Raw genomic sequence first — 27397 nt, forward strand, 5'->3', positions numbered from 1 at the left:
AAAGCCCTCTTTAGGCCAGCCTTGAAGGTAGAGAAGCTTTAATCAAATAACCCTCTTGCCACTCCTGGAACATTGAGCTGTTTTGCATACCATACACAGCAGTGACATTTTTCCTGTCTTTACCACTGATGCTCTTGGGCCAACCCCATGTCCCATGGCTCTTCAAGTCTTCCAGCTTTTTGCAGACTTGTTTCGGCTGATCAAAGATAAATTAGAGGGGCTGGGGATATAGCCTAGTGGCAAGAGTGCTTGCCTCATATACATGAGGCCCTGGGTTCAATTCCCCAGCACCACATATACAGAAAATGGCCAGAAGGGGCACTGTGGCTCAAGTGGCAGAGTGTTAGCCTTGAGCAAAAAGAAGCCAAGGACAGTGCTCAGGCCCTGAGCCCAGGTCCCAGGACTGGCAAAAAAAAAAAAAAAAAAGATAAATTAGAGGAGCATATCTTATGTGCACTGATGCAGTTATTTATTTGAAAAATTACAAAACTTCTAATCTATGAGGAAACAAATACCCTCATCCAATAAAAATGGTATTGATGAGGCCACTCTAGAACAAGTTGACCATACATAAAAAAATCACAAATACAAAAAATTTTATTAGTACAAAGATATTATATGAAATGTTTGTTTTAGTAAAAAAATGGCTATTTCCTACATGTTCAATAAAGGCAGAAGTTAAATGCCAATAAATACATGTATATATCATGTAAGTGAGAGAGTAAAGCCTTCAATAAATAAAAAGGAAAAAATAAGTTAAATAGAATAGAATGATACAGATACTGCTATTTTCAAAAAGTTGTGTAGAAAAATAAGCTGGATTGTGGGTGATGTTCTCACATATCTTAATCACTTGGTATAATGTCAAGTGTAATATGTGATAACAAAAGTAAAAAAAAGAGAAAATGGAAACTATATATGGCCTTTGTAGATTAGGCAGAAAAAATGTCAAATCTAATGCCTTTTAGTTATTTCAGTGATACGTGGGAAGACTGTGCTTCAGTCTCCTTTTAGCGCCGAGCTTGGGCTAGGAAGGCTAATCCTGATGAAGGTCACCTTGGAGAGGGACCTACCCGCACAGCAAAATGTTAAATCCATTTACATCCCACCAACAATTAGAAAGCAAAGTGGGTCTTATACAGCACCTACTGTCACCCACCTTTCTTCCCTGTGATTTTCCACAGTTCTTACTCATCTCTGCACTGTTTAAATGCACATTTCACATAATTCATTTAATTTGACTGCTTAAAAATTATAACAGACTAGAAATTAAATTCACAGGTGACCAACATTGAGCAATATTTAGGATATATAATTTCTGAAATCTACCATAATATCTTCATAATGCAGGACTAATATAGTGAAACTTTATAGTTTTTATGTATTAATTAAAATTCTACTCCATGTGATTTTTATGTGCAAAACCATCTATTAACCTTTTTCTGCTTGTTGCACCTTAAAAAACCCGAATGAATATATTTCTATCCTTTCTCAATTTTTTCTATACTTAGTTTTTTTTTCTATACTTAGCTTTTGTAGAGAAAAGATCCTACTACCATGGCAGTTTTGGGTCTACTCAAAGCATGGTTAACTTCCAGTCAACGGTGATAATTTTGTTGTGTTATAAAATATTTCAATTCACAGGAAACATCAGATCATGTGGGATGCAGTGCAGTGATAGTTTGTCTACCATGCATGAAGTCCTGGGTTTGAGTTTCAACTTTAGAAAAAGCAAGCAAGTAAGCAAAACATCCCACCACCACTACCAAATCCATTAACAAACAAGACAGAATAAAATCACTATGGCACTATATATGGATCACCATTACTTTTGGAAAAGAAAGACAGAAACAAATTTCATTCCTTGTACTTCATTTAGGCCCCTTCTTCAGACACATGCCGAAAGCAAAATCTTCATCTGGGTTTATCACTGTGCTTTCTCTTTCATGTATCTCTTCTTTTGAGTTATAGAAGGAAGTGAGATACATCGCCCCCCCCCCCCACCCCGCCACCTCCCGGAGTTTGTAAGACATTACATCATTCATGTTGCCTACAATCAAGGAATTTCTTAATGTGAAACCACTGTGCTAATCTCATTCTCAGCTTCATGACCTCCAGACTTGCTATGATTCATCACCAACCTGAAATAAAAGAAGTGTTGTTTCCCAACACATCAGGTTCTCCAAGTCAGGCAGCATTTCATAACACTTCAGAGAATGGTGAGGGAAAACAGTTCAACGTTGCTTTAAATATCAGATCTTCCATTCAGTGCTGATTTTGAGTATTTTGAGTTCCTCTCCCAGCCCTGGCGGATCCGAGTAAGGGCCTTATCTATGCATGGTATGATGAGTATAAACTTGATAACCAGTACCATGCAAGGAAGGATGAGGGCTAACACATAGGCTGAAGGAAGACCCCATCTCAGACTTGAAGGGCTGAGGAATCTCTTCCCACCATACACCAGGGTATGAGCTGTGCATAAGATCAGGGTCAAATAGCCTAGTTTGGACTATAAACAAGAAAGAAAAAATGTGCATTAACATTATTTATATCTTAAAGTAAACATTTCAAGTCAATAAAGTTTATTTGTTATCAACTACAAAATGTTAAGCCTATAATATTTAGGATGCTGCTACAGGAATTAAAATGTATTAATCCTTCTTCAGGATACTATTTTTTCCCCCACTAAAAATTAATGGGGCTTACTAATGAGTTGGTAGTTTTTCCTTAATATGGATGAGTGGAAAAGTTTTCTAAGAATGATAATGATCCCCTTGCCTTGGTCTCCAGTGGTAAAACTCTCCTATCATCCTTTATGAAGGTCAGAGATGAATATGACCTCAAGAAGACCTTCATTATTTAATATATGTTACTGACAAAAATGTTGGTTTATTTGTGTGGAAATTAAGAAAATTAGCAAACTTCACTGATTATTGCCTAAATTTTAAAGTTCATTTTTTTTCTTCCTGTCTTATTTTGACTAACGGTGTTATCATGAAAAATTCTGGGCTGTAATTTGATCCCTGGGAGGAATTGTGGGACTTGATGTTCCATTCCAATGTCCAATACTAATGGTGTATTGTCTTACACTGGTTCACAAAGAGAGAGCATCTGAGTCCTCCAGAGACCCATTAAATCATTGGTCCCGTCTGTCTTCCTAATGTCTGATTCAGTGGGTCTGGGTGTGGCTTGGTGCTTCTGCTGCTGGTTCTCGGGCCATACTTTGAGGACCATTTGTCTTCAGGGATAGTCATTAAGTGCTGTGAATGCAATGCTTGGGTGGCTGAACACAGGAAAACCTATTTGCTTCTTATAGACCAAGAATCAGTCTAGAGTGATCCTATATATCAAATCTTACTTTGGGCGTTTTAAATTTTATTGCAGTGTCTGCCTATCAATATGGCCCTATTGTCCAGTTCACTTTCAGAAGGGACAATTTTGTCTTTGGATTTCTTTTCACCTTCTACCTAGGCCATCTCCAGGCCTAGTTTAATAGTTATTGGTGTTTTCCAATTGTCTAAGCTGTGGCACTGGGGGCATTCAGGAATCCTGGCAAGGTGTCCTCACTTGAAAACCAAATTGCCATGCAACTTGCCTGCATGTACCTTAGGCTTATGTTCTCTAATGTGAAGTTTAAATGAGATGGCTGGAGAAGTGATGGGGAAAAAGGAAACATTGAGGATGATAGGAGAGGAAAAATGAGAATGGTTATAACATTATGCTCATTTGGCAATATAAAGAAATTTCAACCATGAAGTTCTCACCTGGACAAATCTGAATTCTCTCCAGTTGACTGTGTTGCTAACTGATGGCAAGGAAGTGATGCCCAAGAGTACAAACAGAAAAAATCCCAGGATTCCCAGAGACACATAGGAATCGCTAAGCCAGGCTGTAGAGGTAATGAACGGATTCTCTTTCTTGTTCATGATCTAAGGAAAGTTGTAAGTAGTTTTAAAAATTATTATTTTTAAATACAAAATGACCTCACCTTTAAGGAGTTTAAAACATACTTCTACACGCGAAATTTGCTTAAAGCAAATTATATGGCACTTCTCATTAATCATTTTGAAAATGTTTAAAAATACAATTAGAATTACTTCTGTTAAAAAATTCATCCTGGTTTTATTGTATTATAGCTTTGTTTTAAAATTTTTATAGTTTTATAGTATACATTTTCTAGGAGTCCTGAAGAGAGTTTTAAGTTACCTGGCAATTCCTAAAAGAAATTTAATATTCACTTAAATATTCTTTACCATATGAATCTTTGGTCCTCAAACAAAACTTGATATTCATACTAGGAGGATCATGGTTACAGTCTGTCTGGACAGAAAAATTTGAGAGAGTTGGAAGTGGTGGAATGCACCTGTTAGCCTAGCTATGATGGGAAGCCAAAGAAAGGTGGATTGTTTCCAAAAAAAGAGACACTCTATCTCAAAGAGAACTAGCCAAAAATCAAGCTGGAGGAGTAACTGGAGTAAGAGTGCTTTTACTTAATAAAAGCAAGGCAGAAAAAAAATCCTTGATGTTCTCAAACTATTACTGGAGAATTTGTTTTTTCGGTTTTATATGCTGATTATTCACACATACACACACACACACACACACACACTCCCCCCCCCCCACACACAGTTTAGGTCATTCACATTGACTATGTCATAGTTATAGCATGAAGTCTATCATACCTCAGATCAAAAGGAACCAAGTCATTGTAATATGACTTAATAAACATTCAAGTCTTTAACAGGAAATAATGAAAAGTGTGCCAAAGAAGTATCATCAACAAATTAGTGACTAATAACTTTTGAGTTAGTAATAAAGTGTATCAGGGGGCTGGGAATATGGCCTAGTGGCAAGAGCGCTTGCCTCCTACACATGAAGCTTTCGGTTCGATTCCCCAGCACCACATATATGGAAAATGGCCAGAAGGGGCGCTGTGGCTCAGGTGGCAGAGTGCTAGCCTTGAGACAGGAAGAAGCCAGGGACAGGGCTCAGGCCCTGAGTCCAAGGCCCAGGACTGGCCAAAAATAAAATAAAATAAAATAAAGTGTATCAGAGTCATTAATTTCTAAACTAAAACTGACTTAGAAGCACTTCTTTTCAATGCTGTAAGACTCTTTGGGCTGATTCTTACTCTTTTGACTATACAGAAGATAGAATTTCGTATTTGTTTAGAATTTCTTAGTGTTCTAGTTATTCAGAACAACACCTCACAAGTTAAAAATTGCAGAATTATAAACAACCTTTCATGAATTTGTGTGCATTGCTGAAGCATGAATTTGAGCAGCCTCTTGATTTGCAAGATAGTTGATTTTGCCTTCCTAAAGGAAGTAGCATGTGTAAAAATAGAAGCTTGAAAGCACATGGGTTTTCACTTACTATACAAAATCCACTGACTTCCACCCATAGGAATTCAAGAATGTGTTATTAGGGTGCCCAAGCCCCAAATATGCCAGTCTAGCAGTGTTTCAATGAGCCTTGGAATTACAGATCTGGATACAAAGAGCCTTGGGAATAGCTTTTATTTTCAATAGTTCTATTAGGTCTCAATTAGGTGATGTTTCTAATTCTGGTTATTTTAGAAAATAAAGATGCTTAGCAGAGATATTTCATGACTGTGAAATGGAATGTGATATACCAAAATTCCTCTTTAAGGCAGGGGAAGTACAAATGAGTAGAGATTTACCTGGGCAATGGTGATGTTCCTTGAAATCCATCGAACATAATAGCGAATAGGAATCACAAGTGTGTAGATGACATGCAGGAAGGCAAATCCCAGAGCTACCAAGCCAAGCTGCTTTCTGCAAAGTAACCAATGATCAAGCCAGGCTGGAAATCGGTGGTATTTTGTCCCTCTGTAGAGCTGCAAAATGGCAGCCATAACACCAGGAAAGTAGACCAAAGCCAGCAAGATAAGTGCTGTTATCGGAAAGACACGATTTGGAATGGAAATAGCCAGGCGAAATGTATTATCTTGCTTTTCGTTAACATAAGGGTAGATAACATCTCTTAGGACACAGTAGAAAAAGAAGAAGAGACCTAGTGCAGCAGACAAATAGAAGGGCAACCTCCACATCGGAAACAGTTGCAGGGGGTAGTTTTCAATTTCATTGGCTGCCATAAGAGATCCTTGATCCAATGGAGTCAGTCCAAGATTGTGAACAATATCCACCACTTTTTGTTTGGCTTTGTTGTCATTTCCACAGATGAACACCTGGGTTAAAAAGAATTAATTCCATACTTACTTCTCTTTGTGTAATTGTTTTGAACATCTATACATAAGCACCATGTAGAAAAATGGCATGTAATAGCCAAATGTTGTTAAAAAAAGATGTGAAATTTACCTATCTAGCCAGATGATGCTTTAAACTTGCACCCATCTGCTGCGTAGCTAAGTACCAGGGTTTCCAATTGAAGGAGATTTCCAGCATCTCACATGGCTGTAAGATTTGGTTCTTTACACTCTGTGCAGTTTCATCTTTCCTTTGTATTTGTGGGGACAAACATCACTTACGATTTCTTCGAATCAAGGTAATGGAAGTGGTAAAATACCTAACAAGCTGTATTACTTTCTAGTACTGGCAAGAGGCCTTCAGATACTGACACCCTTGTGTTCCATCAAACTGAAAACTGATGATGGAGCTAGATGGAAAATGAATAACAAGAATTGAATATTCTGCTTGATGAAATCCAAGACAATTATTCTTGGTGAATATTAGGAATATGGAATATTTATTGGGCAATTTATTTTAGAACTGTGCTTTGAGATCTTTGAGGTAAATGCATCTGTGAGGTAGTTCATTGAGTCTGGTGGGTTGGTTCATGACCATGATCCTAGCACTAAAGAGGCCCAGCCAAGAAGATTGCAAATTCAAGGCCAGCCTAGGCTACGTGGTAAAATCTTGAGTAAGAAAAAAAATACAAACAACAACAACAACAACAACAACCAGAAAAAAACACCTCACTTTTAAAAATTGAGTAGAAATTCATTTAATCTTACCTGGCGATTTGCATCCATCACTCCTGACTGGAGAGCCCAGGCTGAAATGGTGTTAAATGCTTTTACCACCTGGGCTCCTGGCACCAACTGTGCAAGGTACTCTGCATTAGATTCTGGATACTGATTGATCTTGAGGTTGTTGCTGACATCTACCAAAACTTTCTCATTGAGGACTTCAACGAGTTCTGTGAGAAAATCATAATGCTCTCTATGGATTGTTAGAATGATAATATCAGACCTTCCTGCTGCTTCGGCATAGCTCAAGACCTCTGCACCATTGGGCAGCAGGCTGGACATCTGAGGGTTTCGACTTCCAAAAACCACAGAATAACCACACTGAAGCATTTTACATCCCAGTGATCGTCCAAAATCTCCTGTTCCAAAAATACAGATAGTCTCTTGCTTTTCAGAAGAAGTCCTAGTGAGAGGAAGGGCATTTGTATATGTTTTCTCCATTACTGAAAAACAAACAAACCAATAAAAAAATGTAAGCTAAGAATGGTATGGGCATGAAAAAAAATGAGCCATATCTAGGAACCGGTAATTAATTAATTCATGTAATTAACTGATATTTTAACCTTGTAATTACCTTGTAATTGAATAACTTTGGAACTGAATATTTTCCCTCTAAAACTAGGCAGGAATTAAAATTGTCATGTATATTTTTATATATGTTTTACTGAACAAAATCACAAATCAAAAACTTCTGTGGGACAAAGAGATGCAGTGGAAAACCAAGACATTAGTGAGTTTTTAAAACTGGATATATATTGCAATAATATTACATTAATTGAACATTTGATTTCAAAAGTTCTCAGAGCAGGATCTGATGAAGAATGCGTTAATGGAAAAATAATGTGCCATTCACTTATTTTTAGTGATTCAAAAGTCCTAAATAACACATTAGTAAACAGAACTTAGTGTCTTTCTTAGAGAAAGTCCACATCAATCAAATAGGGATTGTTCTAAGGAAAAATTTAGTTCTACAAATTCAACATTGAAAAACCTATTAACATAAAAATATAAAAGAAAATTTATGGAGAAAAATATGGTCATATTTATGTATCCTTAGGGGACATACGTTAAGGTTTGACAGTTATTCATTCAAAGTAAAAGAAGGATAGATAGGCATTTCATAATCAGCAAAAAGTATGTATTTTTTAACCTGTTATCACAGTTAAAATAGAATTCTGAGAAACATTTCCAATAAGAGCAGAAGCAGGTCAAGTATGTTGTTGTGGCTACTTTGGGCATTTCTTTTTCTAGAAGTTGTAGCTAACAAGTTATAGAGAAGAAATTAAAGGTATATAAACTTTAAAAAGGCTTCATAAGAGCAAATTATAGACTGAGAGACCTAAAGATAGTCAACAGAAAAAAGCATAAAACATATAAAGACAATTCAACATCTTTCCTAGGAACCCAATTAAAAACAACATTTGTAATATATTTTAAAAACAAACCACTTAGATGACCTTCTAGAAGAACAGATCCTATGTTTAGCTATAGCAAAATGGAAAAAGCAACATGTGACAAGATAGCAAGAAAGATAGGAAGAAAGTCTTAATCAGAGAACATTTATGTAAATAGAAATCCATAGCATGTTCTAGGATGGGGCAGCTAAGCTTCTCAATAATGTCGGTTTTCTCTTACTCTAAAAGTTCTAAAAGCAGAATTATAATTATAAAACAGAAACAATGAATTACTGTCAAAGAAACAGAAGGTTGAACAAAATGTAGTATGAAATTGAAAAACATATCTGAACATATATAATAAAGATGGCATCTCAAGTCAATTGAAAAAAGATTGATAATTCAGTATCTAACAAAGAGAAAATTCAATGATCCACTGGAAGAAATACTTAATCTACTTCTAAAATTTCACTCCAACACAAATTTAACATACACTTAACTTTAAACATGCAATTATAATTGAAATAGAAGCCACCGTGAAAAATTATTTTATAATCTTAAAGGAGGAGGACTTTATCCCAACATAATTAAACAATTAGAGAGTAGATGAACGGATATGATCAAATATGATCACATAAAATAAGTACTTTCTGAAAGTAAAAGATCTGTAATTGAAGACAGAAGATAACCAACAAATTTTGAACAGATATAAATAAGAACAAAACCCCACAACTGTCTATTAGAAAACTAAGAAAAAGGTGTCAATGGATGGTTTATTTTGACGAAGTATGAAAGACTTTTAAGTTATAGGATAAGTACTGTATAAATTCAGAATCTTATATGAAATGGAACAAATACAAGTTAAAACTAAACTTAGATATTCTTACAAGTGGAGATTTTTTGGAGTATTATAAAATGTAAACATAAAAGGCAGACATTTCAAGCCAAATATAATCACTCTTCAATCTTGACATTAGATTCCATGCAGATCATAGAGTATATGTTTACTAGGCTTTTTTTTTAAACCCAGATTTTCAGATTTTTGTTTATAAAAGAAACCTATGACAAGCAGGCCATTCAGGATTTTGTAGGTGGGTAGAAATCATGGGAGAAAGGAACCAGAAATACATGACATCCCTGCATCTTCACAGAAACTCAGAGAAATGTAATTATAAATAATCACCAAAACGTTTCCTATCAACTTGAAGGGCTGTCAAACATGGTGACCATACATGAGAAAACACCTGCACATGACCAGGTCTCTTCATACTGAAGCAGCTCTTTCTGTGAGAAGTTCTAAGCATCTATTAATGCAACCTAGTTTAGTACCTTAGATCACCTGAACTGGCTAGTTGCTAATCACTTCACAATTGGATTTATTAAAAAACAACAACAAAACACCCTGATGATGACTGTTGCCTTAACTATTTTATTCTGTAGAACTGGCTAATGTATTACAAGACTATAGGAATGTCTATCTCATGTTGTACTCCATGATTTTATCATTATATATTTCATCTTTTCCCTCCTTACACGGAATTAACATTTTGAAACAAATACAGACGTGTTAAAGTTTCTAATGTCCTATAATGAGAGAAAATATTTAATTATTAAAATATTCTTACTGGGATCATGTTAAACATTGCAAATAGAGTAGTTCTGAACTCTTTGGCCACAACATTAATGTATTCTAACATTTCTTCTTTTTTTTTTGTTTTAAAATGAAGACATGCACTACAAGGCACTAATTTGGCTCTTCCTCTTGCTAGTAAAGCTACTTGGCAAGCTACTCAGACACTTTGGATCCCAATTTCACCATGGTAGAACATGAAGTCTCTCATTTCTTGTATGGGTTTGGAGGCAGGAAATGTTTGTCTCTCTTCTCCATTTCTCTCTAATGCATAATAAAACAAATCCTGATTATTTTCAAAAATGATGACGATAGTATCTATTTGAGAGATATTGATTAATGGATGAATTTATGTATCTCAAAATGTTTCTTGAGATTTAGTAAATGATCAATAAACTGGCTGTCTTTAATCAAATTTTTTTTTTGGCCAGGTCTGGGGATTGAACTCAAGGCCTGAGCACTGTCCCTGGCTTCATATTGCTCAGGCTAGCACTCTACCACTTGAGCCACAGTGCCACTTCTGCCTTTTTTCTATATATGTGGTGCTGAGAATCAAACCTAGGGCTTCATGTATATGAGGCAAGCACTCTACCACTAGGCCATATTCCCAGCCCCTTTAACAGATTATTTAATCTAGTAACTACTCAGGAGTTGTATTATATTATCTAAGTAATTGTATTGTATTGCCTAAGTAATATAACCTATTATTATCTCATTAAAGTAACTGTTATGTAAAGCCTTTCAATTAGGTCTAATTACATTTACATAATTGTTATTATTGTCAATATACAAAAATGATCACTGGAGTTTAGTGACTTCTAGGAAGTTCGTACTCTGTTGAACTAATTCTTACAAGTAAAAGTGTACATGGAAACAGCTTTATAGCATATGAATTTATATAATTGTAGATAAAAAATTTTCTTATTTAGAATTTGTTCATATTTTTATTATTTCCTTTTAAAAATGCAGCTTAGTAGTCCAATATAATATTCTTAGCATGTTACCTCAACTATTAACATTTATTTTCACTTTCAAAACTTCAGAGATGTCAATGAGCAAATTCATGATGCAAAGAGGGTAAAACGATATAAAGATCTCTTAAGAGTCGACTTAATTTCTTAATAGAAAATTTTGTATTTCTATTATGTCAACCAGTGCTATTTTATTATTATTGGGTAGTTAATTTTCATGCAATTTATAGAAACTCTAAGGTTGATGTTTTGTCCTATTAGGAATTTTGCTTTAAATACTCCCAGTTCTAGAAAACAAGATACAAGAGCTTGGTAATCAAGCCCTGTTCTGCTTCCATTGCCTGAAAGAAACTCAGGTTTGGTTTCTAAGCTTTACATTTTTTGATACTTTTGACTTTGGGCTTCTCTGAGACCTGTGCCTGTTCAGCACGAAGACATGAGCAACCCTTGGGGCCACCATAACCAAATGGAGAGTGAAACCCCATGGATAAGTGCCTCTTCTTTCTACTGGCATCTAGTTCAGACACAGTTCTTAAAGTTCCTCAAAGAGTTCCCACGCAACAGAGCAGAAGCCATCTGTAGTTGGGGGTCAACTGAACTTCCTCTTGTACTGTCTTTCCCATCTTCTTTGGTCATTCTCTTTTTCCCCCACTCCTGGTTCCCTTAAATCATTTATCTAATAATTTATTGGCATGTAGGCCTTTGTCAAGACTCTGCTTGCAAGATAACTCAAGAATAAATAGTTTAATGGAAAATATTACCAAACTTAAAGCTATTATCATTGGAATGATAAGATAAATAGCATGCAAAAAAAGTAAGCTATAATTCTTTGGAAGAATTTGATTCTGAACCCTTGGAAAAAATTCTAATAATAGGAGTTCACAGATGTGGAATGTATACATATTCTCAGCCACAAGGGAGTTCTGTTTGAGGGTACATTCAACCATAAGTGCTCTACAAAGAAGGCTGTTAGACCCAAGTTGAAAACATCTGTTACTCAAAAAAGCTATGTGGGAAATGTTTCCTGATCCTACTGAACATGAAATGGAAAAAGCAGAGAAGATAATAAGAAATAGAGAATATAATCAGAAGACTTAAGGAAAAAATGAGTTAAAACATAACAGTGCTCTCTTTCAGCCCATGAATACTATGTAAACCTCTATTATGTAAGAGAACAAACAACAGGTATATCTCTTGGCTTAAGAAACCACCAGAACTGGTTTACCTATTATGGACTTATCTTCTATAGGAGTGTGTTCACCAAGCAGCCAAGATAAGTAAAGTGATCCGACTGAATGTTTATATGGATTAAGGATTAGCAATCAGTGACGCAAATGCAAAGGCAGTAAAGATGAGTCTGAAGGCCATGAAGGCAGCTGTCACCTAGAAGTGTGTGTGTGTGTGTGTGTGTGTGCATGCGTGCATGTGCATGCACATGCGTTTGTGTGGGCCTGTGAGCATGCCCATGCATGCATGCCTCATATATGGGAGACCAGGTATGGGCCAAGAAAAATCTTGCCTATCTACTACATCTAAGGTCACATTCCACCCCAGGTCTTGGGAACCGGAGGAGGCTGCATTCTTTAGAGTTGTTTCCAGCTGGTCCACTCATGAGGATGTTACCACATGCCTGGCATGTTATCTCATACATTTCAGAGACTCTAGTCTCAGACAGGCCCAAACCATTTCCATCTTTTCAGGATTTCAGTCTATTAAAAACCTGGAAATGTTCAAACAGGATTTCAAAATTTCAATAATTAAATGCTTTTTATTAGCAAATCAAGTGTTGTTACAAACAACTGTACTCTTATATTGAAATAATTATAGATACGTAGAAATTCTGAAGACAGTAGAGGAGAGTTCTGTTCACTCTTCACCCACTTTTCTCCAGTGGCAACTATTACAGTATGAACCAATGTCACTTCTGACATTGCTAGTAGAGTGACACACTGTTATACTGCACATGCTCATTTCCATGTCAGTTGGTGTAACTGGAGATGTGCATACTCACCTTGTAAGAGTGAGAGGTTCTCTCATGGCTCTCCTTACATCATGCTCATCCTCCTATCCCAACCCTAGTCCCTGAACATCATACACCTGTTCTCTCCAATTTTGTCATTTTGAGAATGTTTCAAAAATATAATCATACTGTGTGCAAAACTTTTGATATTGCATTTTCTTTATTCAACTTGTTGGTCATGAGATTCATCCATGTAGTTGTTGTCATGTGTTTGTTGCTATTGTGGAGTGGTATCCCAAGGTACAGATGTACTACTGTTCGGCGCTTTTTTTGGTTGTGGTTGTTTGTTTTACTTCTGGTGTTGGAGATTGAACTCAGGGTTTCCCACATGCTAAACACATACCCTACTGTTGGGTTCTTTGTGGTCCTGTGTAGGTCTATATCTCATGTAGAGCATTTTAGCTGTTTCCACTTTTTGAAAAAAAAAATTCTTTTTTTTTTTTTGTTTATTGTCAAACTGATGTACAGAGAGGTTACAGTTTCATATGTTAGGCCTTGGATACATTTCTTGTACTGTTTGTTACCTCCTCCCTCATTCCCCCCTCCCCCTCTCCCTTCCCTTTCCTTCTACCCCCATGAGTTGTTCAGTTGGTTTACACCAAATGGTTTTGCAAGTATTGCTTTTGGAGTCATTTGTCTTTTTATCCTTTGTCTCTCGATTTTGATATTCCTTTTCACTTCCCTAGTTCTAATACCAGTATATACAGTATCTAGTGTATTCAGATGAGATGCAGTGATAGCCGAGTACAACCATAGGAAGGGATATAAGAGGACAAAAGAACAACAAAAGAAGCTATGGTTTCACAGGGAGTGTTGAAAGTTGGAATTAAAGCTGTTGACATTTATGAACATGTTTTTGTGTGAAAACAAATTGGGACAAAGACACAACAGTGCCATTTCTGGGTCATGTGGTAGGTGTATATTTACCTGTACATGAAATGGTCGTGCTATTTCCAGAGCGGCTGTACTATTTTATATCCCTACTAGGCATTTATAAGGGCCAGTATACAGAGATATATGTATGTATGTAGACACACACATTTTTTTCTAGTAGTAGGTTTTGAACTCAGGGCCTTAGGTTTCTAGGCTGATACTCTTATCATTTGAGCTATGGCTCCTATTCTTAGTATTTTTAAATTTAGCTATTCTGATATTTCATCTTTTTTTGTGAATGAGGATGTCTCTTTGTAACTCAGGTTGACATGAAATTATGATTCTTCTGCCTTCCCACCTGGGTGCTAGTATTACAAGTGTATACCACCATATCTTCCTACTCATTGTGCTTTTAATTTGTGTTTCCCAAGTGGCTAAAGATTTTGAACATTTTCTTATGGTCTCAATTATCATACTTCATATTATCATATACATATATACTGTTAACATTTGATTTTTCTTTATATGTTTCATACATAACTTATTTGTCAGATTTGTGGTTTGCAAATATATTCTACCAGCTTATAGCTTCTTTTAATGGCTTGGTAAAAGTTCTTAAATTCTTTTTTTTTTTTTTTTGCCAGTCCTGGGGCTTGAAGTCAGGGCCTGAGCACTGTCCCTGGCTTCTTTTTGCTCAAGGTTAGCACTCTACCACTTGAGCCACAGTGCCACTTCTGGCCTTCTTTTGTATATATGTGGTGCTGAGGAATCGCACCCAAAGCTTCTTGTATATGAGGTGAGCACTTTACCACTAGGCCATATTCCCAGCCCAAAATCTTCCCATCTAGTTAGTTACTTTTTTTTTTCTTTTCTTTCCCTCCCTCCCTCCCTCCCTTTCTCCCTCCCTCCCTCCCTGTCAGTTGTGGGGCTTAAACTCAGATCCTGGGCACTGTCCCTGGGCTCTTTTGCTCAAGACTAGTGTTGTACCACTTTTTCTTTTCTTTTTTTCTTTTTGGCCAGTTCTGGGCCTTGGACTCAGGCCTGAGCACTGTCCCTGGCTTCTTTTTGCTCAAGGCTAGCACTCTGCCACTTGAGCCACAGTGCCACTTCTGGCCATTTCCTGCACATGTGGTGCTGGGGAATTGAACCCAGGGCCTCATGTATACGAGGTAAGCACTCTTGCCAGTAGGCCATATCCCCAGCCCTTAAATTCTTGATACTCAATTTATTGATAATTTTATTTCATGGGTTAAGATTTTGACCTACAAAACTCTTTGTGAAGCGCTAAATCTATAGTCATTCTTTTCATAATATTAATTTTTAAAATTAAGCCCATAATACATTTTGAATTTTTTTATGAAGTACAAAGCTTAGTTCAAGTTTCTTTTCTTTGCCTGTAAGTATGATTAGCTTGCCATTTAGTAAAAAATAGTATTCTTATTTATTGAATGGCTTGTTTACCTTTGTCAATGAAGTCAATTGTCATGTAGATATGGACCAATTTCTAGGTTGTTTGTTCTGTTTTATAGATCCATGCACCTTCACCTCTTGCCAGACAGTGCTCATGGCTGTAGCTTTATAATGCCTTTGATTTAGGTAGTGTAGTTTGGCTTCTTATGTTCTTTTTCAAAACTATTATGGCTATTCTAGTTTTTCTTTCCATATAAGTTTTAGAATAATCTTATATATCTATACAATATTCATTTTAAATGCTGATGCAAAAATAAATACTTTAAAAAGATTTAAAAAATATGACACAAATTAAGAGACACACACAGCCTCTTAAAAGCTAACACACCCAAAAGCAGAGCAGCAACATGTAGAAACCTATGCACTATAGGAATAGGATTCCATTAAGAGATACGTTAGCAATTACACTTTGAATTTTTTTTGTGTGCATCAGCATCCTGAGACCAAATGGCACTTTACCTTCTTATACCTTGGAATAGCCTGTTCCCCAGTTCTTTTGGTAAGAAGATGGATCCATAATCCAATCACAACTCTTTCAAAATGTGGTTATTTTACTGCCTTGCACTCAGCAAACAGGCCATTTGTTTCCTTCAAATTTTATAGAATAAAAGTGAAATACATATTTCTTATATATGCAACTAATATAAAAATATAATATTTGTAGGAAGAAAAAGAAATAATTCTTTCTTTCTCTGGTAGGGAGAATCCTGAAGTGAAGAATTTGCTGCCATGAATTCCTTTTATTTAATTCTGGAAAATCCATACAAAATTTAGGTAAATTCCTTTAGGTAAAGACTCAACCTTAGTTACTCATACACATCTGTAATAATCTTAAATTGTTTCTTTAGCTTATTTGACTTTATATATTTATGCAAAGTGAAAATGTAAATAAAATGTTGCATACAAAAGAGGTTTAGAGATGATAAAAAGCAACATGAAAGACAAAACTATCATTATATGTAATTTTTAGTAAGTCAAAATAGTATGCAGGATATATCATATCAGGAGATAAGAGGGCAATGATGAATGAATGGGTCCAGTTTAGCTAGGAGGGTGTGGAAGAAGAGACATGTAGTGTATAGACAGCTAGACATCTATATTCCCAGCACACATTTCCTTATTTTGAAAACATTTTAGAATCATTAAGCTTTGTGAAACATGCAAAAACTTTCCAATAGGTTCTGCAAGAAACTAGTGGTTCTCAGTCATATTGCACATATAAATCAGGCAGTGAGTTTGTTCAGAAAACTAAAGACTACCTTTAATAGTGTCTACCCTGAACTGTTCTAGGGCAGAGTCTGGTGTGTGTGTGTGTGTGTGTGTGTGTGTGTGTGTGTGTGTGTGTGTGTGTGTGTGTGTGTGTGTGTGTGTTTCTCAAAAGCTCCTCTAGGTAAGACTGAGATTGGTGGCAGTAAGCTTTTTATCAGGGCTATGTTGTTGTTGTCAGCTTCCTCTTAATAGCTGGCTGCATTGGTTTTCCTAGCTGGCCATACTTTACTATCAGCTAGAGAGCAGCTAAAACTCCGGGGAGCCAGTTCCTGGGTTTCTGAATCTATTGATCTGAGGTAGAGCTCAGGCATCTGAACCTAAAAAACAAAATCAAAATAAGCTTAAGGGATTCTAAAGAGAGCCCGTATTTGAGAACTACAGAATAGGGGTAAAGATAAGGATACCTACATTTGTTTTGAAGAAAGTGACTGGGGACAGGGAGAATAGAAGGAAACAGTCTTGATGAGATTATATTAGGCCAGACAAACTGTTGATCTTTTTTGTAACTTTTTCTTGTAAGTACTCTTTGGGTAAGAAGATGGATTTCCTATCTTTAGGGTAAACCAGAGGCAAAATGAGTGCTGGAACAGTTAAACTCCTGACTCCAGATAGTAGTAGACTGTGGGTGACTTTGCTCTAAATTGCCTTTAGGAAATCTTGAACGGTTAGTTATCTTATAAGACCGGCAAAGTTCAAATATGGCTATATCTCACAAACGTACCTTGGTACTCCTTAACAGCAACTCTCATATGGCAAAGCATAATATCTTGCTGATCATTTAGGTAAGCCATTATCAAAGTCATTATTAAGACAATTATAAAGTCATTATTAAAGTGGACACACCCACACCAGTGGTTTTTGTAGCATGGGAGTCAGTAATATGGCTTGGCATTTCCAGTGGGCTGGAATACAAATAACACTTGCAAACTGACAGGAAATTTTATTGCTTTCTTATAAATAAGATTTTTCTGCCTATTATTTCTTCTAAATTTCAATCCACTATGAAAACTTTTGACCATGTGACAAGATACATATAACGAGCTGAAGTTTATCAATCAAATGTCTCCTTTCATCAAACAATAAAAGGCAAGAGGGAGTTCCGTAAATATGTCAGCCTTCTTGTGAGTGGGATCATTTGTTTTAATATCACCGAACAACAATTGGAGAGTAAAAACTATTTTGAAAAATGTAAAATTCTCAAACCTACACACGTCCACCCAATTTATTCAGTGAGTAATTTCAGCATGTGGTGAGATCAAGTCTCTTTAGAGAAAACAAATACATTATGATCTGAACATTGCATTTACTATATATTAGTGTAATAAAAGCAGAAACTCTGCCTTAAAAAGACTACCAATGACAGTTTATTAAAATAATGTTCCCAGAATCAATGGATTTTTGAGATTTTTGATTGCTCAAGTTTTGTTTATAGGTTAATTCAAATATTTAATTTTTTGGAAGTAGCTCTGTTTGTGAAGGTGGAATCCTATGAATACGTTTCAAAGCTTTCCTTTTAGTATACACATTAACACATACCTCTCACTAAGTATTAGTAATTGCTTTTTATCTATTGTGTGCAGTATGTTTAGGATGCTTAGGATGAAAAGGTGATGAATACAGATATTTTGTGGAACTAAGTATATTTATAACGCCTTAAAAGTGGACAAGTAATGGTGGTTCATACCTGAAATCCTAGCTGCTCAGGAGGCTGAGATCTGAGGACTGAGATTCAAAATCAGCCTGGGCAGGAAAGTTTGTGAGACTCTCTAATTAACCACTAGAAAATAGGAAGTAGTGCTGTGGATCAAAGTGGTAGAGTGCTAGACTTGAGTGAAAAAGTTCAAAACAGTGCCTGGGCCATGAGGTCAAGCTCCATGACCAAGCCCACCCCAACCCCCAATTGGCAAGTCAGCACTCTGAATTTGTATGCTTCAAAACATGTTGTGTGTGCTTTATGGAAAGAAAGTTGGATTGTATTTACATAATTAATAAGTCAATTTCAGATAACTATGATAATTTCAGTTTCAGATAAGTACTCTGAAGAAGCTGGAACAGGGCTGCAGAATAAAAATTCAGTGAAGAGAGAGGCTGTCTAATTTTGAGAGCTAATGAGCAGAAGTTTCTTTAAAAAAGAGGTGCCAGTCAAGTGAAGGTTGCCAGATTTAATAATTAAAATACATGGTCCCCTATTAAGTTTAAATTTTTGTGAAATATCCAATAGCTTTGAGTGGAAGTCTGGCCCTTATAACATTTGGGACGCATAGTAAAATACTTGTAACATAAATTTCAAGTTTGACTGGCATTGTACATTTTCTGGTAAATTTAATCAAGCTGAGACCTGGAGACTGAGGAGGGCATTAAGGTAAGGACTTTTCCAGGCAAAGGAGAAAGTCAAAGCTAGGGTGTGTGCATTAATTAGCTGTGATAATAAAGGTCTGCTGTTACCAAAACACTCAATTCATTATTTATTTATTTATTTATTAACACTCACTTTAATACAGGTTAATTTTAGTAAAACCGAGGCTAGCCTGGGCTACCTAGCAAGACCTTATCTCAAACCCCCCCCCAAATCCCCAAAAAACTAAGCCTAATTTGCAACCAGATTAGCAAAGATGTTATTTTTTAACATTTCAAAAAATTCCTAATGGGACATGAAATGGATGATTGCTATTTCATGTATTTTTAGGACTTTATAATTGATTAAGTACAGAAGAGTGTGGCACAAGGACAAAGCTGGCAGAAGAGGAACTTCAAACTTTTACAGTAGTGTCCATGTTTAATGAGTACCAAGGAAAATTAAAATAATTTGTTCTGAAATGAGAATATAACTTAATTGGGAATTTAAATTCTAATTATGCCAAACTTGTATTTGTTGGTAAAAGAACACATTTATTTTCTCTCTCTGTCTCAAATGAGAGAGACAGAAACTTAAGCTAAAGGTACAGATATGTGCTCATTTCACAGAACATATTGTATCTGATGACCCTGTCAGTTAAAGAGAAAATTCTGTAGTAGCATGTCATGATTTTCACAATACGTTCTGGTAACTATTAAAAGTTCAAACTAACCATAGACTAGCAGAAAGCTATTATTGAAAATTCTTCATCTTAATAAACAACTACTGATTGGTTGATGATGAAAAGATTATTTAAATTATTTTGTGAGAAAATGTTATTTATCTCAAAAAATTAATTTATTGATAAGTAATGTTTATGCTAGCTGATAAAATGATATTAAAATAGAGCCAATTTCTTCAGTCTGATCAAGCCACAAGGGCATCACTGTTTGGTGGAGATGGGTACTTCCACATGAATTGCTAACAAGTAACTGGAATGAGCTATTGAGTGATTCTATTAATAACATTTCACTGCCACTCTGTGAATTATGAGGGCAGCAAGTTAACAGAGATCTGTTGTTTATTTCAATTGTGTTTTATAGAGATTTCTAATTCAAGTTTTTTTGCATGTTGATACTCTAGTTGAACTAAAAATCTCATTGGTATATTTCCCCCTACCCCAAATACATACCTTTTACATCTCAGCAGCATATGTCAGGATAAATTAAGATATCATTTTGATTTCCTGACTAAGAATAGAGGCTCCTCATTCAATAATGATTTCCTGATTCACCCTGGCGTTTCATTAGCTCTGCCTAGGAAGGTTGGCTTCTTTGATTAAAGCCTGAATCTCAGGAGGACAAGGTCAGGGCACCTGATGTCATTCATTTTGATTTCTCTTTACATTTAAAAACCAGAAGCAATTTACAAATTTGTAGTTGACCAAGGACCCACATTCTTATTTCATTGATTTGGTAGTATTTTGCTTATACACACAACTCGAATATTTGCTTAATTTGATCACATACAATAATTGATTTAGTGTTTAGTGTCATTCAGTGGTTTTGCTTCTCTATGATATTGCAGCAGTAGACATTTAGAATGTGATCCTATAATTTTAGTCTTCAATCAGCTTTTCCCACATCAGAATTTCCTACGAATAGTCATGCATCTTTACAATCCTCCCTCTAGGAATTGTTTAAGTATTGATCATTACTAAATCAATTTGCGGACAGGAGAGTTTTGATGTGAGGTTGATGCCTCCCTCTTACCCCTAGGCCAACCGGATTGATAGGGCAATTCCATTTTTAGAAATTTCCTGAGGGTTGTTCAGCTTCTTTCATCTTTTTTTTGATATTATTTCCCTCCACTTCTAATCTGGCCTTCCACTGCCCGATGCCTCTAATGTTTACTGAGACAGATCAGATGGAACTGCTGAGCACAATCTGGCCTTGCAGTTGTTCCATTTTCTACCCCACAGAGAAAAAAATGCTTCTTAACTCATTTCTCATTCCTTTTGTTATACCCTGCTATTCAAGCTTGACAGCAATGTTAATTGATCAAAATATTTACAAGAATCCACTTCTATTTTTAATTTCCAGGATTTGAATTTCAGATCTTTTCAGTGGTATGCCAAGATAAAGTGGCAGATAAAAGCTTGAAATCAACCATGGTGGCAGCTTTTATACCCTAAAATTACCAAATACTATAAATCAGGACTTCTCACCCATCTTTCGGATGTACTGCTTGCCTGGAATTTCCTTACATCTTATATACTGCTCTCTATAACCATGGCAAGTGCTCATGAAACAACTGGGCTGACAGGATGGCACCAATGTTTTCATCCTGACTGCGCATTAGATCTAAATTTCTTTCCTTAGGAGCCTTTTGATCCAAAGGCTCCAAGGTTCTTTAGGAAAACAAGTGCATGTGTTTTCCCCTGCCCACAGAAAGTCCTAGATCCTGTCTATCTCATGCTAACAGGCAGCACAGTTTGGGCTGTAAATCTATTTCTATTAGAGTTTTGTTTCCCTCAGGGAAATAGATTCAGGGAGCTCTTTGTATAACCCCACCCCCAAACAAATACTTTCTAGTTTCTCATGACTCAAAAAAGGGTAAAAGAAAAAGTGTACAACTGGCACAGTTTTATTGTGAACTGCAATGAACCATTTCCCAACATCATTTCATTTTCCTTAACCTCCTCACATTCCCCATACCATATATATCAAGAAACTAAATAAAGAAAAAAAATCACCTTTGTACTTTGGGGCTGGAGATGAACAACAAGAAACACAGTAGTGTGTGTGTGTGTGTGTGTGTGTGTGTGTGTATACACGCATGTATAAGAATACTTTGAAATAATCTAGTTCTTTTAAATAGTTGAGTACTTTTTATGTTTTATGCTAGGCTTTCAGCTATTAAATAAAGACTAAAATGTTTGACTTAAGTTTTAAAGTAGTTAAAGTCTTAAAACATTAGATATTCCAATTTCTATGATCTTGATTAAAAGCTTAATCATATTATTGCATTTTAAAAAATGAATTAGTATGCAAAGTTTAATACTTATAAATTTATTATGAAAACACATCTAGTATAACAATATAATAGGATTATTAAAATTAGAGTGGCTGAAAGGAAACAGCAAGTTTCTAGTTTCTTCTGCTTTGAAAATAATTATAATAATCAAATGATTTATGTATATAATATAGTACAAAGCATAGTCACACTTTTCCCCAAATCACAACTAGTTAAAATCTGAATTTTGCTATCATACTTTGACTCTGTTAACTAATACAAAACATCCACACTTATCTATTCTTACTACTAAGTCCATCCTGGTCCATAATGGTTGTTAGCATCTTCCTAAAATAAAACTCAGAGTTATCAACAATGACTTCCTAAGATTTCATGTTTGCAGCAGAGATTTAGTGAATGGCTGTGATAGGCACTACGTTAGGAAACAGGAAAGAGTGATACATCACAAAGTCTGACTTCAAGGAGTTCTGGTCTCGGGAATAACTACTATAGTGCAAGAGAAGGGAATTAATCTGTTAGGAAAAAGGGCAAGAAAGTTTACCAAGTTTACCAAGGTTTCTACAGAGTTTCTTCAGCCACTGTTTAACTTGGGTTCAAAATTAAAGCTCAGTTTCCCACTGTAACAATGCAATTTTGCTTTACCAATTTATGTACAAATATTATGTAATATATATATTATGTAACACATAATATATAATGCATAATGTAGTGCACAATACATTATATATTTCATAAGATTTTGCTTTATGGTAAGCTTCATCCTAAGTGTGGAAATGTTATTTGTCCCTTCCTATTGCCATGATCCACAATGCTAGTAGTGCCGTTTCACAATAAACGCTTGCTGGGAGGTCCAGCTTTGTTCTTGATGAATTATTTTTCATTTAATACTAGGTGCTGATGTCAACATGTCTACTTTGTGCTATACTAATATTTTTCTACAAGTTACATTATTATCTCTAAACTTTCTTTTCATTCGGAATAATAGTTTCTAATTTTTCAAATTTACTCTTTGAGCAGATTTTTTTTCCTTTTAAAATAGGATGTGAACTCTTTGTGTGTGTGTGTGTGTGAGAGTGTGTGTGTGTGTGTGTGTGTGTGTGTGTGTGTGTGTCCATCCTGGGGCATGAGCTCTGTGCCTAGATGCTGTCGCTAAGCTTTGGTGCTCAAGACCAGTACTCTACCATTTGAGTCACACTTCCACTTTTGGCATTTTGGGGGTTAATAGACAAGAGTCTCATGGACATTTTTTCCTGGGATGGCTTTGAACCATGATCCTCAAATGTTGCCTCCTGAATAACTAGGATTCTAGGTGACAGCCACCAGTACCCAGAAGAAACTGAACTTTATATTCCGATAATATAATCTACATTAAAAGGAAGCCAATCTCTCAAAATAACTTTCAGCAATATATGAGTGCCAATGTATAACAGGGTAAGATCACTTCACACATGGCTGAATAAACTATTTGAATATTATGGAGAAATTAGATTAGGAGAGCTACTTAATTTTATTTGTTTTTGTTTTTGTTGCCAGTCCTGGGGCATGGACTCAGGGCCTGAGCACTGTACCTGGCTTCTTTTTGCTCAAGGCTAGCACTCTACCTCTTGAGCCACAGCGCCACTTCTGGCTTTTTTCTATATATGTGGTACTGAGGAATTGAACCCAGGGCTTCATGTATAAGAGATGAGTACTTTACCACTAGGCCCTATTCCCAGCCCGAGCTACTTAATTTTAATGGAAATATTTTAGTAGACTACTGCATTTCTTTTCTCAGTGAGAGTTCTGTAATGATCTTCAAACAGTGTGAACATTCTCTTTTCTTTATTCCTTAATAATTTTAGGACAAATTGTTTATGTATATAGGACCAATATATTTTCTTATTAGACATTGTTTTAAACATTGGCTAATCTCCAGTTATTTACTTAATTTTATGGCAGTACTGATTTCTTCTTAACCAAAAAAAGCATGTGTTAAATCATTTTGGAAATTACTTAAAAGTTATTGACAAAATTTGAATAACTTTGATATATCATATAGAACTGCAGGAAAGTTTTTACAATTAAGGAACCATTCTTTGGCTATGTGAAAAACAGGGTCAAATAGGTAGCTTCCGTGGCTTGGTCTCTGTAATTTTATTTCTGTTTTTAGCTGAAAGTTCAAAAATATTTCAAAGCCCATCTAGAAAATTCATTATGTACAATATTCTCAATGCTTATAATAGGAATTATGGGTAGATATAGTTACAGACACTTAACAAATGACCTTCTCAGAGGACAGCACAGAGACTACTAGCCACCAGGTACCTGCTCGTTTTGAAGCACTATGATGCTGTTGCTGTTTGTGTGTGTGTGTGTGTGTGTGTGTGTGTGTGTGTGTGTGTGTGTTGATTTACTAGAAGCTTATCCAATTTCTAAAGAATTTTCCAATGTAATTACTTTTAAATAAAAGCTGATAAAATATCTAAGTTAGTTATAAAGAGAATTAGATGTCAGAAGTCATAAAACACTGAAGTGAATTTCTTTAACTATATAAAATCTAGACTTGAGAACCTGTGTCCTGTAAATAATGGCATTGATCATACAGGATGATTTCGGGTGGCCTTTTACGAGTCAAAATTGTCCTTTATGAAATTGATCAAGCTTTCTTCAGCTTCAAAACTTTATGACAAATGAACTTATTTCTCCCAAGTTGTACATAATGTAGTGCAAGGCTTAAGGTTTTCAACTTACTTATAGGCATACAAAAATCTATTTGGTGCCTTCTAAACAACAGTTAGCAAGTTCAAGCAAGTCAGATGCCTAGAAACCACTTTCAAGTTAGAGGTCAGGCCTTGCACATGCTGCTTTCTGAGCCTCCAGCTGGTATTTGAACTTCAGGAAAATCATAATCGTTTCCAAATGGAAAAAGTGCTATGACCCAATTTCTCTGTACACATGTACCATTTACTTTACAACCTTGAAGTCTGATAATAGAGAGTGCTTCATCTTGTTTTCTGGGCTGGCAGTATTTGCCATGCAGGTAGAATACATGCAGGTAAAATTTCATACCGTGCTAAATCACAGCATTCTGAAAAACTCAGGGCCTTGCAAAAGGCCATATCTCAAAAAAGTTACAGCTTCAAATAAATGTGCCATTTTATAAAATTACACCTCCTGTATCAGAAAAAAATATTCTTCCATGTGAGTGACATTTATATGACTGCCATTTATAGAGAATAGGACATTTTCACATAGCAAGGCTGAAGAATGGCTTCAAAAGCCCAGAGCATTCTCAAAATGATAAATGTGGTAGAACTTTAAAATGCTCCTGTGGGAAGAGACACTCCTTCCAACAGCTGGGTCATTTTATCAAAATGCAATCAGCATTATGTACAAATAATTACTCTGATATACCTGTACCATTAACAAGACTTTCAACATATTTCAAATCTGCAGCATCCTAAATTACATGGCTACTCACCTTGGTAAAGCTGCTTCTAGATCATCATCTGTACTAAAAGCCTTTAATTTTACACCTATGGACACTGAGATTGGGATATTGAGCTTCTAGTTCTAACTAGAAATAAAATTCTCCATCCCATTCCCCTGGCTCCATATAATTTGCTGTCCTAGACATAGACATCTTTGAAAGAAAATGCTCAAATTGCCACTCAGGGCAAAACAAAACAAAAACACCAGCCAAACTAAAAAAATTCTATCTTTCACCTGTCTCTGGACAGAGAATCAAGACTTTACTTTCTCTTTACAGAAACTAACATTCAAAAGAAATTCTCTACAAAAGCAATTGCTTTAGTGCTTAGTGAAATTTAAATCAAGATAATGGAAGAAAGAAGTCTCCTATCTCAGGGCAAACAGCTCTAATTCAGGAAACAGATTCACATCTGGGCTCCCTTTGAAGGGCGCCCTAGATTTGCACCAGAGCAGAAATAAGACTGAGAAAGGAATCCACCCCCACCCCTGTCTTCCTGCGTGCACCTCGCTGCACCTTGGGATAGTGAAATATGAGCAATACACAACCTCAGGAAGCTGGAAGTTTGCTTAATTACTAACTGACCTCCAGGCAGCCTGGGGTGCTTGGCTTGGGGAAGTGCCAGGGCGCGCTGTTTCCAAACACTTTCTCCACCTTACAAGCAGGGTGAAGATAGGGGTCCTGGAAACAGAGGCTCCAGGTGGGCAGAGGGACGGGGACCACCTGGGGAAAGGCAGGGGGCCACATCCAGCAACGTGACCCACCTGCGGAAAGAAGAGACTCCTCCAGGCCGAGTCCCAGCACAGCAGCCGCAGGTGCTCGCCAGCCAGGCCCTCGGGGAAAAAAAGCGTCGCAGAGTTTCTAGCTGAGCAATGAGGCTCCAGGCTTTGCTTGGCTTAAGAAGGCAAGAGAGAAAGAGGGAGGGCCCGCTAGATTTCGCAAGAGCAGTGGTGAAGAAAGATTTCCAGGAAGAGTTCAGACCGCCCGGGATTCCCGGGCAGCTGGAAGGACCAGCACTTCCTGTTTTGCTCTTGCTGCAGATGTTGCTGCTTATTGCTGGAGAAGGACTGGGGCTTAGGAGGGGTTTTCCTGAGCCCTTGGGATCTGTGCATCCCTGGCTAATTGCAGCTTGGTGAGGCAGAGGGCAAACCCTTTCCTGACGCAGCCAGAGAAGTCTCCGAGATGCTGAGAGAATACCTTTGGGCTTGCTTGTCTTCTTTCTCTTGTCTGTTCAGAGTAAAAGGTGACTTCATGCCTCTTTACCTGGAAGGCCTGGGTTCTCATGAGGCTCAGAGGTGGAAAGAGCTGAAGTTTCACCTCTTATTACTCATAAAAGAAAAGAAAAAGAAACACAGTGGCACAATGAAAGCCGGGCACTGATGGCTCACGCCTGCAATCCTAGCTACTCAGGAGACTGAGAGGGGAGATCATGGTTCTGAAGTCAGCCCTGGCAGGAAAGTCCTGAGACCCTTATCTCCAGTTAACCCACCAGAAAGCTGGATGTAGAGCGGTACAGCTCAAGTGGTTCAGCCTTAAGGAAAAAATAATTAAAATACCGAGGGTCAGTGTTTAGAGCCCTGGGTTCAAGTCTCATTACTGGCATCCCCCTTCCCCCCAAATAAAAAAAGTAAAGTAAAAAACAAAACAAAACAAAAAACCCCACAACAACCCAAAATTCAGCCCTTCAAAAACAACCCTCGCAAAACAAAACAAAAAATCAAACCAAAACAAAGCAAATAAAACACAGTAAAACAAGGATGAGGAGATCTTACCATGCACTGTGGTCTATCTGTTTCCAGATGTATTTGTTCCCAAACTTCCCTGTCTAACAAAACACTAGGATGCTTACCTTGTATAACATATATTTTAAATTATCTCTAGGTAATTTATAATACCCAGGACAACAGAAATATGGTAC

At 36.4% G+C, this 27397-nt stretch overlaps 1 protein-coding gene across 1 annotated transcript; it reads right to left on the reverse strand.

Moving 5' to 3' along the window:
* Positions 1-451: 451 nt before the first annotated feature.
* Positions 452-26423, reverse strand: Steap4 (STEAP4 metalloreductase). Its single transcript, XM_048339967.1, has 5 exons — positions 26244-26423; positions 6998-7455; positions 5684-6211; positions 3765-3929; positions 452-2509 (listed from the first exon to the last, which is right to left on the reverse strand). The coding sequence occupies exons 2-5, from the start codon at positions 7451-7453 to the stop codon at positions 2246-2248; spliced, it is 1413 nt and encodes a 470-aa protein (XP_048195924.1). The 5' UTR covers positions 7454-7455; positions 26244-26423; the 3' UTR covers positions 452-2245.
* Between the last annotated feature and the right edge of the window lie 974 nt (positions 26424-27397).

Source organism: Perognathus longimembris, chromosome 2 (genome assembly GCF_023159225.1).
Source record: "Perognathus longimembris pacificus isolate PPM17 chromosome 2, ASM2315922v1, whole genome shotgun sequence".
Taxonomy (NCBI): domain Eukaryota; kingdom Metazoa; phylum Chordata; class Mammalia; order Rodentia; family Heteromyidae; genus Perognathus; species Perognathus longimembris.